This window comes from Anser anser (genome assembly GCF_964211835.1).
Source record: "Anser anser genome assembly, chromosome: 3".
Lineage (NCBI taxonomy): Eukaryota > Metazoa > Chordata > Aves > Anseriformes > Anatidae > Anser > Anser anser.
In genome coordinates, this window is record NC_139722.1 from 108,967,383 (window position 1) to 108,981,900 (window position 14,518).

General features: G+C 49.4%; 1 protein-coding gene across 4 annotated transcripts in view; it reads left to right on the plus strand.

The window, feature by feature from the left end:
• Positions 1 to 14,518, plus strand: part of PPP2R5D (protein phosphatase 2 regulatory subunit B'delta) — a 31,982-nt gene that overhangs the window by 12,370 nt on the left and 5,094 nt on the right. For all 4 annotated transcript variants that reach the window (XM_083828604.1, XM_083828605.1, XM_083828606.1 and 1 more), the window contains 4 exons: positions 652 to 705; positions 3,412 to 3,582; positions 5,660 to 5,787; positions 7,930 to 8,031. In XM_083828604.1, the coding sequence (XP_083684730.1) occupies positions 652 to 705; positions 3,412 to 3,582; positions 5,660 to 5,787; positions 7,930 to 8,031 (455 nt within the window). The remainder of the gene's footprint in view (positions 1 to 651; positions 706 to 3,411; positions 3,583 to 5,659; positions 5,788 to 7,929; positions 8,032 to 14,518) is intronic.

Below are 14,518 nucleotides of genomic sequence, written 5' to 3' on the forward strand. Positions count from 1 at the left end.
GGATATCCTGTCATTACCTGCTGAGTGAATGCTCTGGCCTGCTTTGCCTTTCTGTGCTGGAAGTTCATGAAATACTGGTGCCCTGCTGAAACCAGAGAGGTAAAATTCTGAGCTTCAGTCATCTGTGGTGTGTCATCTCTTAGTCATTGCTGAGATATGCGGAGAAATCAGTGTGCTGGGCTGCTAGGCTGGTATAGAGATTAATTTCTTGTCATTTATAAGTAATAAGAGAAGAGAAAAGTGGAGAAGATTGGGACTCGGGCTAGAAAGTGAAAAATGGATACAGAACAGTGCTGTCTATTTTCACAGCCTCGTTTTTATGCGGGTAGGGCTTGCCGATAGTTGAGTTTGCTCCCTCCCATGTGTGTGGCTGTGCTTGCATTTGAGTGTATTAGCTGCAGATGGCTCTAGATGGCTCACGTTGTATCCTCTGCGCTGCACAAATGTCCTGAGCTCAGGTCCTGTCTGCTTGGTCTCCGTGAGCCCCCGATTGCCATCAGAAGAACTGGAGTCCTTTGGAGCTGCAGCTGTCTGCTTGTCACACGCGCGGTGGAGGGCCTAACGTGACTTCCAGTTGTGGGTGGCGGTGGCAGCGTTTTAATCTCCAGTACATTTGAGGATGCTCTAATCTTGCTGTGTTTCCTCCTGCAGTTGGCGTACTGTGTTGTACAGTTCTTGGAGAAAGACAGCAGCTTGACAGAGCCGGTGAGTAACCTTGCTTAACCTCTGCATGTCAGTCAAGTCCCAGAAAGTTTCACAGCTTCCTTACAATCCGGCAAGAGTGAAAAAGGGCTGAAGAGGGCTGAGAGGCATCTAGATTGTTTACTGTACTTGCCTGGCACCCTGTGGGCAGAAGGGGCAGTGCTGCTCATGTGCAAGCCTTTTGCATTCTTCCCTGAAAGCTTCAGGACGGTGGGCTGTAGTTTGCTTTTGTGCTTCAGGTCTTGGTGCAGCAGAAAGAAAATTATACAGTGTCCTTTCAGAGCAGGGCTTTCAGCTTGTGATGGATTCTGCAGAGACAAAGCACATTTCTGTCTTAAGTCTAATGGAACCAGCATGAGACCACAGGGGCCTTGAAATAGTACAAGTTCACTCCAGACTGCCAGAGCTGGCCAAGGAACCATGAGGATGAGGTCGTGAACCTGGGACCCAAAGATCTACCTAGGCAAGCCACTGTTTCTTGATGAAAATATTCTTCCTGCTCTAGCATCCGTATGCTAACTCCACGGTGTTAAGTCTCAGTGTAGAGACATATGCCTCCTGGACGGAGTGCTGTTGAAACATCAAGTTCTAAAATGTGGAGCCCTCCCATCTTCCAGTTACTGGCTACACGGGCCTGCAGCGTTAGCCAGGCTATATGCTGGCTTGGCAGCGGGTGCAAGCAGGAGACAAATGTTTCTCCACCTACTGGAGGCCAGGAAATGTCTTCGAGAGAGCTGAGCTTCACAACCTCAAAACAGCAGATGGCCAAAGAACGCGTGCTTGTGCCACTGTAGCAGGGAGCACCAGAAAGTGTGAGCATTTTAATGAGTAGCACTAGTTGAGGTCGTTCTGTTCTTTGGCTGAAAAGTGTGTGTTTGTGGTGAGCCTGATGGTACTCGGTGGAAGCTGGTCAGCTGTTGTCAGCTTTCTGGCTCTGCAGCTCTGACACCAGCAGTGCTGAAGCAGACCTCCTCGCTTTTCTCTTAAATGTAGGACCTCCATTTCCTGTGTTCCCGAAAGCCTCCTCTCAAACAAATTGTGTAAGGTGGCTTCCTGATCGTGCTGAGTACTTCCTGTGGCTGAAATCCAGCCCAGCAGCCTCCTGCCAAAGCTCTCGCTGTAGAGTGAGGGATAAAAGAGAAATAGAAAGTCTGTCAATATTTCCAGGATCTGTTCTGCAGCTTACACAAGTAGTAGAGCTCCATAGCTCATCGCTGCTTCCTGAGTTGGTGGTCCCTGGACTAGATGCCCAGGTCTGGTTGGGTGTTTGTGGAAAGCAGTGGAACGACCCGATTTCCTTACCTTCAGCGGGCTGCTGCGTTGGGTCCTGACCAGACAGACCAAGGCAGTATCACAGCCCTGTCGATGAAGCATCCTGCTTGTGAAGGTTTTGAATAGACTACTGGTATTACCGGGGGTTATTGAAGTTTTGGAAAATTAGAGGGGTTGTGCACCAGCGAGGCTCTGGCTGCACCAGGAGACGTTGCCACCAGTGCTGGAAGGAGGCCAGATCTTCCTAGGCCCACACTCGCTTAGAGTGTGCCTCCCAGAAGCTTGCTCAGCAAGGCTTGGCATGGGAGCTCCTGCATTACAGCAGCCTGACTGACTGCCAGGTGAGCAAGGCATCAGATGTGCTCAGGAGGAGTGCACGCAGACTCGACACACCTCGTACCACCTTAGCTGTAGGAGAAATTTGTCTGAGTCACTGGAGCTAACTCAAGCCTGCGTGGCAGACCTGAGTAATGGAAAACAGCGAGGATATCCAGCTGCTGGCTTCTTGAGCCTTGAGGTGGTGGAAACGGAATGCTCAAACCTTGCTGTTGCTTTGCCCACTGAAATTCCTCTCAGATGCTCAGAATCGGGTTGCTGAAGTACACGGTTTGAAAGAGTAGCTCTTACCAACAGTCGTCTGAATCTAGTGGCTGTAGAGTTAGAGCACGGAGTCAGCGTTTCTGTAAATGCCACACCAATGGCTCCCCCAGAGTGAAGGTCTGCAGGATCTTGGATCCTGTCTTTGACAGTGCCTAGAAGCAGATGGGTAGGGGAGGAAGCAGAATTAATAAATAAATCAAGTGGAATATAGCTCTTCTCCTAGTATTTCCTTCCACTGTCTTGTAAGCAACAGTTTCCTCCCCCAGAAGTTACATCTGCATTGTCATATTTAATCATCATCATTAGGTTTAGCCTCCGTGAACTTACCTATTCCCTTCTGGAGCATGATTGGACTCCACAAAGTCTTCCACGAATGAGCTCTGTAATCCAGTTACCTTTGTGTGTAATGGTACTTCCTGAACCTGACCATTGCATTATTTATTGGGTGCTTCCTAACGTTCAAGCTCTGCAACGTATTGGATAATGATTCCTTAATCGCCCTCTCCGCAGCATTTCTGACTCTACGAGTTGATCCTCCCTTGTTTCTCTGCACCATCTGGCAGCCCCAGCCCGCTCTGTCTTGAGCCTTCATTGTTAAACTGTGCTTGGGGAAAGAGTAGTACGTAATTTTAGCATCCTGGGCAATGCCCTGGGCAATGCGTGCAACTTGGCAGAGTTTGTACTTTGCCTTCTTCCCTGGTAACCCTCCTTGGCTCTCTGGGAAAGTCTTGTTATTTCTGTTATTTCCTCTCCTCTGCTGTTGTGACCAGACCTTTAAAATCTCATTTCGCATCTGATGTTAACTTCTGACGCTGTGTCCGTACCCTCCCCGCTCAGGTGATTGTGGGCTTGCTGAAGTTCTGGCCGAAAACGCACAGTCCCAAGGAGGTGATGTTTTTAAACGAGCTGGAAGAGATCCTGGACGTGATTGAGCCGTCTGAGTTTGTGAAAGTTATGGAGCCCTTGTTCAGGCAGTTGGCCAAGTGTGTCTCCAGCCCACACTTCCAGGTGGGTCCCGGCTCGGGGAGTGGGTAGGGCGCTGACTTGTAACCCACTTGGCACGCGAGGGTAGCGCCACAGCTCTTGAGCTCGTCTCTGGGTTAGTGGTGACGTAGGTGTCACCAGGGTGAGTACCGGGGTGCCGCGTGCTGGGAGGGGGTGAGAATCCTCGCCCCAGCCACAGAGCCATCTCGTCCAAAGTGAAAACTAAGCTGACTAGCGGACCCCCTCCTGCTGCACTGTGCTGTTCAGCACCATGTATTATTGCAGCAGCCTGGAGCTGGCTAGCAGGTGCAGTACAGGGGAGAGCCATCCAGTGTCACCCTGTCACAGCAGGACCAAGCTGACCGCAGGACTCGGGTGAGGCCAACAAAAAAGAAGCTGTGGAATGAAAGTAGCTTCGGAGAAGGTACTTTGTATTATTCTGGTGTAGCCGATGGTGTCCTGGAAGTGCTGGAGTCTTCCCACTGAAGGGAAGCTAACTGCAGTGCCAGGCTAAAGCGATCTCAGTGGACGATAGTCTTAGGGCTGAAAATCTCCAGGGTGGTAGGAGCTGCTAGTAGCTCCTAACAGCTCTTCTTCGCCAAGTGTTTTAGTTTGCCATAGTGTGCAGGAGGAAGATGCACGGCTTGCTGATGAAACACGTGACTCACCCGGCTCTGGGTGGGGTGTTGGATGGTGGCAGAGCCCTCCCCAGGGTGGGTGCGACTGCTCGGTGAGGCAGGCTGGCTTCAGCTTCAGTCCCTCTTCTTATACAGTGAGGTACAAAGGCAGGTGTGAGGTACAAAAATGAGGTCAGCCTAGGTTGTGTGTGCGTAGAAGATCACTGTTCCCTGAAAAGGATTGACTCTGGGAAGGGCTTGGGGAGCTTGGTGGAAGCCAGCTGGCTGTGGATTACACGTGTGGTGGATGGGAACCAAAGGACCAACAGGAGCTTTGTGCATGGAAGTTGCAGCAGTAAGGAAGGAGGGAGCTTGAAAGGAAAAGGGCAAAGGATGGAGGAGAGGCATCCTGTACGTCATAGCAGGCCTCTTCTGCTGTCAGCTCTTTGCAAAGTAAGACTGAAGAACCTGGACAAGGTGCAAACGCCTCACAGTCTAGGGGAATAAACCTCGGAGGTGTTCCATACAGTAAGACTAAGCAGTTTTGGTGTCTGTAGCTTGCCTGAGAACACAAATAGGAATTGACTTCTTGGTAGGTCTGCACACCATGGTGGGAGAGTTTTCTCCAAGTGGATTGTGTGTTAATCTAGCAGACAAAGGCCTAACAAGATCTAATAGGTAGAAGCCAAAGCTAGGTAAGTGACATGAGATGAGTTTCACTTTCTTTACTCAGGTAAAATGATAAGTTAAGGGGATGTAGCGAGTTCTCTGTCAGCTGAAATATCAAACAGACTGGATGCCTCTCTTCCTAGGTGTTTGTCATCCTCAAGCTAGCACTAAACGCAGAAATTTACCCCCCAGCCTGGGGACTGCATTGCTGAGATTTGTGGTTAAATATGAAGAATTGTGATTGAATCTATCGCTATATAGAAACTTGCTAGACTTGTTTGAATTGACAGAGCACGGTGGCTGCCCCAAGATTTTCCGTATTTTCACCCTTTTAGATCTGGGAATGAATTGTGGGCCTGGTATCTGAATCATGCTTGAAAATCCAGAGAGACTGTGTTGTGGAGAAGGCCAGGGAGGAATGGTAGAAATGGAGCCTTAGGGAGTGCAGTCTGAGGAAATGGAGGCTTGGAATTAACCTGTGCTAGGACCCGGAGAGGATGACATTGCTGTGCTCAAGTGTTGTGTAAAGGGTGATGGAGCCATCAGGATGATGTTAGGCTTGCTTAGTCATGAGGTTTTTCCCCAGGAAAGTGAGAAGTGTCTGGCAAAAGCTAAGGGTGATAACTCTAGGCAGAGGGAATAAATGGCCATGTAGAAGGTGGCCAAGGTCAGCCCTGCTGCCTGTGCTGTGGGGAAGCATTTGCTCCTCAGCTGAGCGGTGGCAAGCTCTGGTCACAGCACTGCACAGTTTCCACGTGCACCACAGGTGTAACTGGAAGGAGCCTCTCCAAGGATGGGTTTCTCTCCCACTGCAGGTGGCAGAGCGAGCGCTGTACTATTGGAACAACGAATATATCATGAGCCTGATCAGCGATAACGCAGCCAAAATTCTCCCGATCATGTTTCCAGCGCTCTACAAGAACTCCAAGAGTCACTGGAACAAGTAGGTCTTTCCGCATGCCCTGGCACTTGCTGTGCATGCAGGATTGCTTGACCTACTAGCGATCTTGGGGCATGCTGCTACAGTGCAATGATGCATGGCACTCGGTGACACCAGGTGCTGAGCCAGAGGGGGCGTTCCAAGTTTCAGCACGGGAAAGTGTCACAGCAGACCACAGTGGCCTGTGGGGTCAGGCATCTTGCAGTGATCGGCCTCGCGGCTGTCAGGTCTGCCCACGGATTGGTACCTGCATATCGCTAATGCTGCGGGTCTCTTGGAGGTGTGCTGTAGGTTTTCCAGCCGATTTCTGGCTGCCTGCTAACTGATGAGCACCCGTATGCTTTCTGTGACCAGAGACATTGGGTAATGCAGTGCCTGACTGCGTTTGAGTGCAGGAAGAATGGAGAAAGCAGAACTAAGCAGGCAGATGCCCTCTGTCAGATCGCCTCCCGCGTCTGCTTTCTCGGTACTGGTCTGTGTTGTGGTTCTCCCGTCAACTTCCTGCTGGCCTTTCTTCCAACTGCTTCTTCAGCTGATTCCTTTTCCATTTAACTCAAGTTGTAGAGCTCACTTCCTTTTAATGAATTAGCTAGAAATACTCAGTCCACAGCTGAGATCCTAAAGTCTTCCAGCAAAAAAGACAGTGAGATTAAAAAAAAAAAAAGTCTAATTCCAGAGGGCGGAAAAAGCAAAGTAATTAATTCTGGGGAGGCTGAGCGAAACCAGGAGTTAAGCATATACTGTGGTAGCAAAGACAGGGTTGTGATGCGGAACTTGTTTGCAAACAGCTCCCTACTGGTCTGCTGTTTGATTGCTTCCTTCTCTTCATTACAGCAGGAAGCACAAACTTGAGCTACCGGTCAAGGGTGCCCTAAAGACTAGGGTCAATGCGTTACCTCTCCAAACAGAGCTGCCTTGCTGTCTGTTCCATCTGATGCCATTCCGCGTACACATGCAGACACGAACATGCACAGACAGAGGCGTGCACGTGTGCACCAGAAGGCAGACACATGCATGTGCAGACAGGCACACGTGCTCACACAGATGCTTGTGCACATTTGCAGGTGTGCGTGCAGACGTGCACACAGGCACACTCTCGCTTAGTGTCGTTGCCCCTCCTGATCAGAGTTCAGAAAAGGACTTCATGTTCTTCTCTGAAACCCTTTACCAGTTGTTTCCTTCTTTCACCAGTCAACATTCGTGATTCTGCTGTTTCTGCCTTTCCTTCTTGGCTCCTTCCCAGTGCTATGGCAGATGAGGTCCTGAAGGTGTTTTCCTCGTATTTCTCCTTTTCTCTCTGTTTTAGCACAAGTCACGTTGTCTCAGCACAGGCTGAGTACCTCAGATTCTCCTCTTCCTTCCCATAGCTCCTCTACTGCCAGCGTTTTGTCAGCCTGTATAACAAGCCCAGGAAGGCTGTGGCTCTCTTCCTTATTCTACGTGTAGAGCTGGAGAGGCACAGGGCTCAGATCTACTGAATCTCTCATTTCCCCCACATCAGGCGTTTCAGAAACAGCTTCCATGCTTGTTTTTATTCCCTACGAGAGTCCTAGTCCCAGAGAGCTCAGGCACAGCGTAACCTGTACATAGGTTGCTGACATGAAGGCAGCTGTTCTTCTGGGGTACTCCTTGTGCTTGTTTCCATCTCTTGAGGGATGCTGAACGGCTGTCTTTTGGGCAGCTCGGTGACAAAACCCACGAGTAAACACTGGGCAGCCCAAAAACGTCATGTTGCGTATGACGAGGTGACTTGTGGGAGGCACTAGAGCTAGATTAGGTAAAGCCCTCTTCAGAACAGTCCTGAGCAGGTCCTTAGTGTCCTTTTTCTCCAGTTTCTGACTTAAGGAATTAATGGCTATTTTTGCACTCACGAGGAGCGCAGTCAGAGCAGGGCTATCCCAGCGGTCTTTTTCTGTCTTTCTCCTCCATCTCTTTCTCCATGTGATGGTCTCAGGTGCTGTGTTTGTGGAGAGGGTTTTCCCACACGAAGAGCCGGGACTGCGTGAAAATCTTTTGTAACGTTTCTGTAGCGTACAACGAGTTGCTGCAACTGTTGGCTCTTGTCTGTGCTGCTGGGGCTAACTCAGGGCTGAGGACCTGGCGGGTACCACCATGACTTGTTCTCCTTTCCTGATTTCTTTGCAGGACAATCCATGGGCTGATCTACAATGCACTGAAGCTGTTCATGGAGATGAATCAAAAGCTTTTTGATGACTGCACGCAGCAATACAAAGCAGAGAAGCAGAAGTGAGTAAGAGGTTCTTGCCCTGTGACTTGAGCTCATCCTGGAGTCTCTTTGGGTGCAGTAAGAGGTGACAGACGCCAGTACGCAGGGGGGAGATGCAAAGGTGGTACAAATCATTTGGTCAAAAAGTAGAGGACTCCTCAGCAATAATCACGTGTAGAGATGAGAAGAGTTAAATGCGTGATGAGTTAAAAATTCTTTTCAGTTCTGCTGAAGCAGGTAGCTTGGAAAAGAGTGACAGAGTTTGCTGGGTTATGAGGAAGTAAGTTGCAATGTAGAGGCTACTCAGCTTTTCAGAGAGGCTTGGAAATATGTAGCAGTTTTTATGTGTGTTAGTGAATGCCAGTGGAATCCTGCTGCTTTAGAAAGTCTTTTCTAAAGAACTTTGCTGCGGTGCAGAAGATGTTTTATGCCAACTGCAGGACACTTTCAATTTTTCAGTAATAAAGATGGAATAATACCTAGAACTTCAAAGAATAAATGGCGGGGATAAAATCTTAGCAAGTGTGATGCAGTAGCTGTGTCATGATGCAGTAAAGAGGGGATAAAAAGAAAAAACAACACTCTTCCTGCTTTCTTGTGTTGGTTTTGATGCTTGTAGGACTTACCTTGGTGAGTTGAATCAGTTCAGGAAGCTAGAAGGAAACTTTTTCTTTCTTGGGTCAGTTTTCTGCTGGCTTAGTGAAATAAAAAGTGCTTTTCATTCCTGGTAAGCCAGGGCTGCCAAAGGGGGAGGCAGTGAGGAGCTCTTAGACATGTGCAGCTATTTAGTGTAGGGGCATTTAATAGCAAAATTGAGATGCGAATCAGAGTTTGGGGATGGGTAACCTGCATATGGAGAAATTAAGGTTTTGTTGCATCTAAATTGTCAGCAAACAAGATTTTTTATTTTCCCATTGTAGGGCATCTGTGAAGTCCATATCAAGGTCCAAACATACGTTTTAAGTCACAGTCACGGCACTATTTACTATGAGGTCTACTTGGTGTTTCCCTCAGGAGCTTTTTCTACCTGTTCAAATTTATATCAGTGCCCCACATTCAAGTGTGGCTGATGTAGGATTGTTCTAGAAAAGGCCAATGAACTACCTCAGAACTGTCCAAGAAATGGATGGATAGAGCTGTACTGGTTTCTGCTCTTGTTATTTTTTTTTCCCTCTGGCGCCCCTCTGACTACTAGGGCTCAGAAGATATTTTGTTTTGTACCTTTTACTGTCCTACATAACCAAATTTGGTAAAATGTTGATTGAAAGCTTGGGCAGAGGGGGATGGAAAAAGCTTTTTAGCAGCTGAATCTGAGACAAGTTTACTGGCAGCAAGCATGGTACAATTTCTCAGCTAAGTGGGATTCCCCTACCACGGGGACCCAGCTAAAGAGCCCTTTCTGTGCAAAAAGCAAGAAGGCTCAGCTGCACTATTACTAGCACATCGTCACCAGCTCTTTTTGGTTTGAGCAGTGTGGAAAGGTCCCCTTCTGAAGGGCTGCTAGAGTTAGGAGGAAAAGTTTTGGAAGGTCTGTGGGGACAGGCTGGGAAACATCTAGGAAGGGAAATCTGTGGCAGGAAATGAGGTAAGACAGCAGGCTTCGGGAGAAGCAGCTTGTCTGGGCAAAGTGGTCGAGGTTTTGGGCTGAGACAGAGTGAAGAAGCAAGGGATGGGGGGGGCTGTTATCCTTAATGTCAAGGGATAGTAGGAAAGGGATTGGTAAAGGAAGCAGGTTAGAGGAAGATCTCGGTGAGGAGTTGGGTAAGGGACCTGGGAGTGGACAGGACATAGGGCAATGATGGGGGATAAAGAGCATGGACTTGAGAAGGTGGATTAAAAAAAATGGGCTTATTAGAGCAATATTCCTAAGTTATTTGCTTAAGTCTATTGTAAAAATGTCATCTTTTTCCTTCATATCTTTAAGACTTCCAAGAAACAAGCAAATCCATATGCACTTAGCACTTTGGCTACGTGTTCTGGACTGTAATGGAATAAGTCATTGCTGGAATGAAGGGGGTTAGGAAAAGCTTGTTTCTCTGGCAGGAGAAAATGATATTTAGTGGTGTCTCCCCTGTGGAAGGAGAGAGTTTTGTAGCTGAAGAGTCAGTCCTGGAGTTTGGAGTGCCATTCCTGCACTTCCCTACCTGCTCTTCTGTCAGCAGGGGGCTGCAGCCTGTTCCAGTGAACAGCAGGTCCCACCATCTCCCTTCTGGTGGAGAAGTCGTGCTGCTTCCACAGCTCCCTTCTGCTGTCTCACTGGCAGAGGTCACTGCAGGCCACGGCCTGCTGACGCGCAATCATGTGGTGTTGCAGTTAATTGCTGTTTTCTTTTCAAACGCAGAAACCTAAATGAAGTAGGACTTTTTTTCCCTAATAAAAAACCTTTTGAGGTCGTTGATGTTTATTGTTTCAGGAGTAAAGCAACGTTCCTAAGGCTGCCTGTGGGAAGTTGGCTGGATTGCTGTAATGCGGGATCGATATTTAACTGCATCACACCCTTGTTGTTTTTTTCACAGGACCTCTGCCTTATTCAGTGAGGCTGGCGAGTCTGAAAAGCTGAGGTTTCTTTTGTGTAGACAGAAAAAGGAGGAGGCATATGAAATGTTTCCTAAGGAGCCCCCTAGAGACCCTGTGCTATGAACTAGAAAATAGCGCGAGACAAAGACTGCACACGTGAACAAAGCCAGTGGATGTGAAACGGTGAAAAGGAAAGATCTTGTAGGCACGCAATTAGGCTGCAACCAGCTGATAAGAGGTCTGTTCAGAAAAGGCTTAGTCATGTTTCTAATTAGTTACTGTGCTTATGAGTGACATGCCGACGCAGGCCTGTCACCGCTGCACTCCTTGCTGTGCAGCTGCAGCCCCTGGAGCAAGGCAGGGCACGGAGAGACAGCCCATGTCCCCGGGGCGTATGGGGAGGCTGTTCAGCGCAGGTGATCTGACTGTGCCTTCTGAGCCTTACTAATCTGCCCGGACACTTTGAGGCTGTTTGAATTATCAGAACCCTTTGGAAAACAGCGGGGAGGTTTGGGCAGATAGATAGTGTCTTATCCTGAATGTGCTGACCACCTGAGTGGAGACTGCTGGGCCTTAACTCATCTGTGAGGGGGGAATAATCTCTGCCCATCTGTCAGGGATGCAAGGGCTTTGGATGCTGACTTTCAGAAAATGTGCTGTCAGCGTGCCCAGGGGCCTCCCTGACACCTCATGTGTTAGCAGCTACATTATCTCCTGTGTTGGCCACAGCAGCAGGAAAGAGAAGGTATCTCCCAGTGTAGCTCTTCTTTTCCAAATGAGGAGCACATCACCTAAAAAGCAGGGCTGTGGGGGTTCTTCTCCCATAGATGCAGCGCTAGCCTGCGAGGCATTGCTGCTTTGCGAGATAGGATTCTCCAAAGACTCATATCAACGAGTGACACTGAGGTAGACTGCAATGAAAGGTGTCCTAGTGCAGGAGGTAAAGCCAGTCTGAGTGATGAAGCTGGGAGAAGCTTCCCCTACAGAGGGATGTTGGACAGCCATAATACAGTTTGAGCCACTCAATGGGGCATCAAAATAAAGATGAAACTGTTGCATTCTTTGGAAATATTTGCTTTGCTGAAAAGGGATCACTGGTGTAAAGCTTTTAGACTTTTAGGAGCATGGCACTTAGTCTGGGTGTTCTCTTTGGAAGCTGGACTTTTACGGTGTCAGCTGAGCGCTTTACAGATTAACAGCGGCTCGCTGCTGGATGTTAAAGAATGAGGAATGGAGCTCTTCTGCAGTGCTGTTCAGCCCTGCTTTGGTGATCTGAAAGGAAAGAACCTGTGCCGGAGAGGCATGGAGCTAGATGACTGGGCACTCATGCCCTCAGCGTCCTGTGTAGTGGACCGGTAATGTGATGCAGTCCAGCCGAGTAAAATGAGTTTCATTATAGCCTTATAGCACAGCAGGAGACACGATCTGGGCAAGGTAGACGTTGCCTTGAGGAGCAATGACCATTGTCGAATCACGGAATCGTAGGATCACGAAGAGTCTTGAGATTGAAGGGGACCTCTGGAGGCCATGTGGTCCAACCCCTTGCTTAAGCAGGGACACCCAGAGCTACTTGTCCAAAATCATATCCAGATGGCTCCTGAGTATCTGCAGTGCGGAAGACTCCACAACCTCTTCGGGGAACCTGTGCCAGTGCTCGGTCACCCTTGCAATGAAGAAGCGTTTCCTGATGTTCACATTGCACCTCCTGTGTTCCAGTTTGTGCCCGTTGTCTCTTGTCCTGGCACTGCACACATCTGAAAAGAGCCTGGCTCTGTCCTCTTTGCACCTTCCCATCAGGTATTTATATGCATTCGTAAGATTCCCCCCGAACCTTCTCCAGCTCTCAGTCTCTGTGCCTATCATCATCGTGGCCATTTGCAGGACCCACTGCAGTATGTCCATGTCTGTCTTGTCCTGGGGAGCCCAGAAATGAACCCGGCACTCCAGGTGAGGCCTCACCAGTGCTGTGAGCAGCGGGGAAGGATCGGCTCCCTCAGCCTACTGGCAGTGCTTTGCCGAAGGAAGCCCAGGACACCAGTAGCCTTCTTGCTGCAAAGACACACTGCTGGCTCACCTTCAGCTCCGTGTCTGCCAGGACCCCCAGGTCTCTCTTTGCCCAGCTGCTCTCCATCTGGGTGCCCCCAACTTTTTGGGTTCCTCCCCATGTTCACAACCTTGCACTTTCCCCCTGTTGAACTTCATGAGGGTCTTGTCTGCCCAATTCTCCAGCCTGTCCGGGTCCCTCTAGATGCTCGTGCACCCCTCTGGCGTATCTGTCGCTCCTCCCAGTTTTGTTGTCTGCAAACTCACCGAGGGTACACTCTGCCCCCTCCTGTAGATCATTACTGAAGATGTTAAACAGGACTGGACCCAGTGTTGACCTGTGGGGTACACCACTATTACTGGTCTCTAGGCTTTGTGCCGCTGATCATCGCCCTCTGGGCCCAGCCATTTGGCCAAGTTTTTACCCACCTCACTATCTGTCCATCCAGCCCATACATCAACAGCTTGTCTCTGAGGATCTTACAAGGGAGTGTCAGAGGCTTTGCTGCAGCCCAGGTAGACAATCCACTTGTCTACCAGGCCAATCACTTCATCGTAGAGGCTTACCAAGTTGGCCAAACATGACTTCCCCTCAGTGAGTTCGTGCTGACTGCTCTTGGTGATTTTCTTCTCCGTGTCCTTCACGTGCTTGGAAATGGTTTCCAGAACGAGCTGCTCCATCACCTTCCCAGCGATCGAGGTGAGGCTGACTCATCTTCAAGCACTTCTTCCAAGCTGCCACGATTGATCAAGGATTATCAAAGGTGGCCTCACGTCTGCCAGCTCCCTTCCTTGCTGCAGCCTTCCTCCTGGTTTCTGGGACCTGGGATTCCCGAGGGCCACTCTCGCTGGTAAAGACTGAGGCAAGGAAGGCATTCAGAACTTCAGCCTTTTCCCTGCCCTGCGTAACCAGCTCTCCCACTTCATTCAGCGGTGGGCCCACGTTTTCCTCAGTCTTCTTTTGTCATTGATGTACTTACAGAAGCACTTCTTGTTACCTTGACATCCCTGACCAGATTCAATTCTGTTTGGGCTTCAGCCTTCCTGACTTCACTCTTGAATGCTCAGTGTCACTGTGTTCCTCCCAGATCACCCGTTCTTACTTCTACTCTCTGTACACTTCCTTCTTTGTGTTTGGGTTTGACCAGGAGCTTCTTGTTCATTCACGCCGGCCTTGTGGCATTTTTGCCTGACTTCCTCTTCATTGGGATGGACTGCCTTTGAGCGTGGAGGTAACCCTTGAATATTAACCAGCTTTCTTGGGCCGCTCTTCCCTCCAGGGCCTTATCCCATGGGACTCTTCCAAGCAGACCTTTGAAGAGGCCAGTCTGCTCTCCTGAAGTCCAGGGTTGTGAGCTTGCTTTTCACCTTCTTCCCTGCCCTCAGGACCTTGAACTCCACCATCTCATGGTCACTGCAGCCAAGGCTGCCTTTGACCTTCACGTTACCAACAAGCCCTTCATCGCTGGTGAGTATGAGGTCCAGCAGGGAACCTCTCCTTGTTGGCTCCTCTGCCACTTGGAGGAGGAAACTACTGTCAGTGTCGCTCCAGGAACCTCCTGGATTGCTGTGCTGTCCCTCCGACAGATATCCAGGTGGTTGAAGTTCCCCACGAGGACCAGGGCCTGCAAACCTGAGACTGCTCTTAGCTGTCTGTAGAGGGCCTCATCCACTTACTCTTGTCAGTCAGGCGGCCTGTAGCAGACCGTCACTATAATGTCACCTTTACTCATTCTCTCTTTAATCCAAACCCACAATCTCTCAGTTGGCTTTTCATTTATCGCCACACAAAGCGCTCTGCACTTCAGCTGGTCTCTCACAAAAAGGGCAAATCCCACCCCTGTCCTTTCTAAAGAGTCTTTATCCTTCCACTGCAACACTCCAGTCATGGGAGTTGTCCCATTACACCTCCGTGATCCCAAGATCATAATAGTCTGAGTGCCTAGT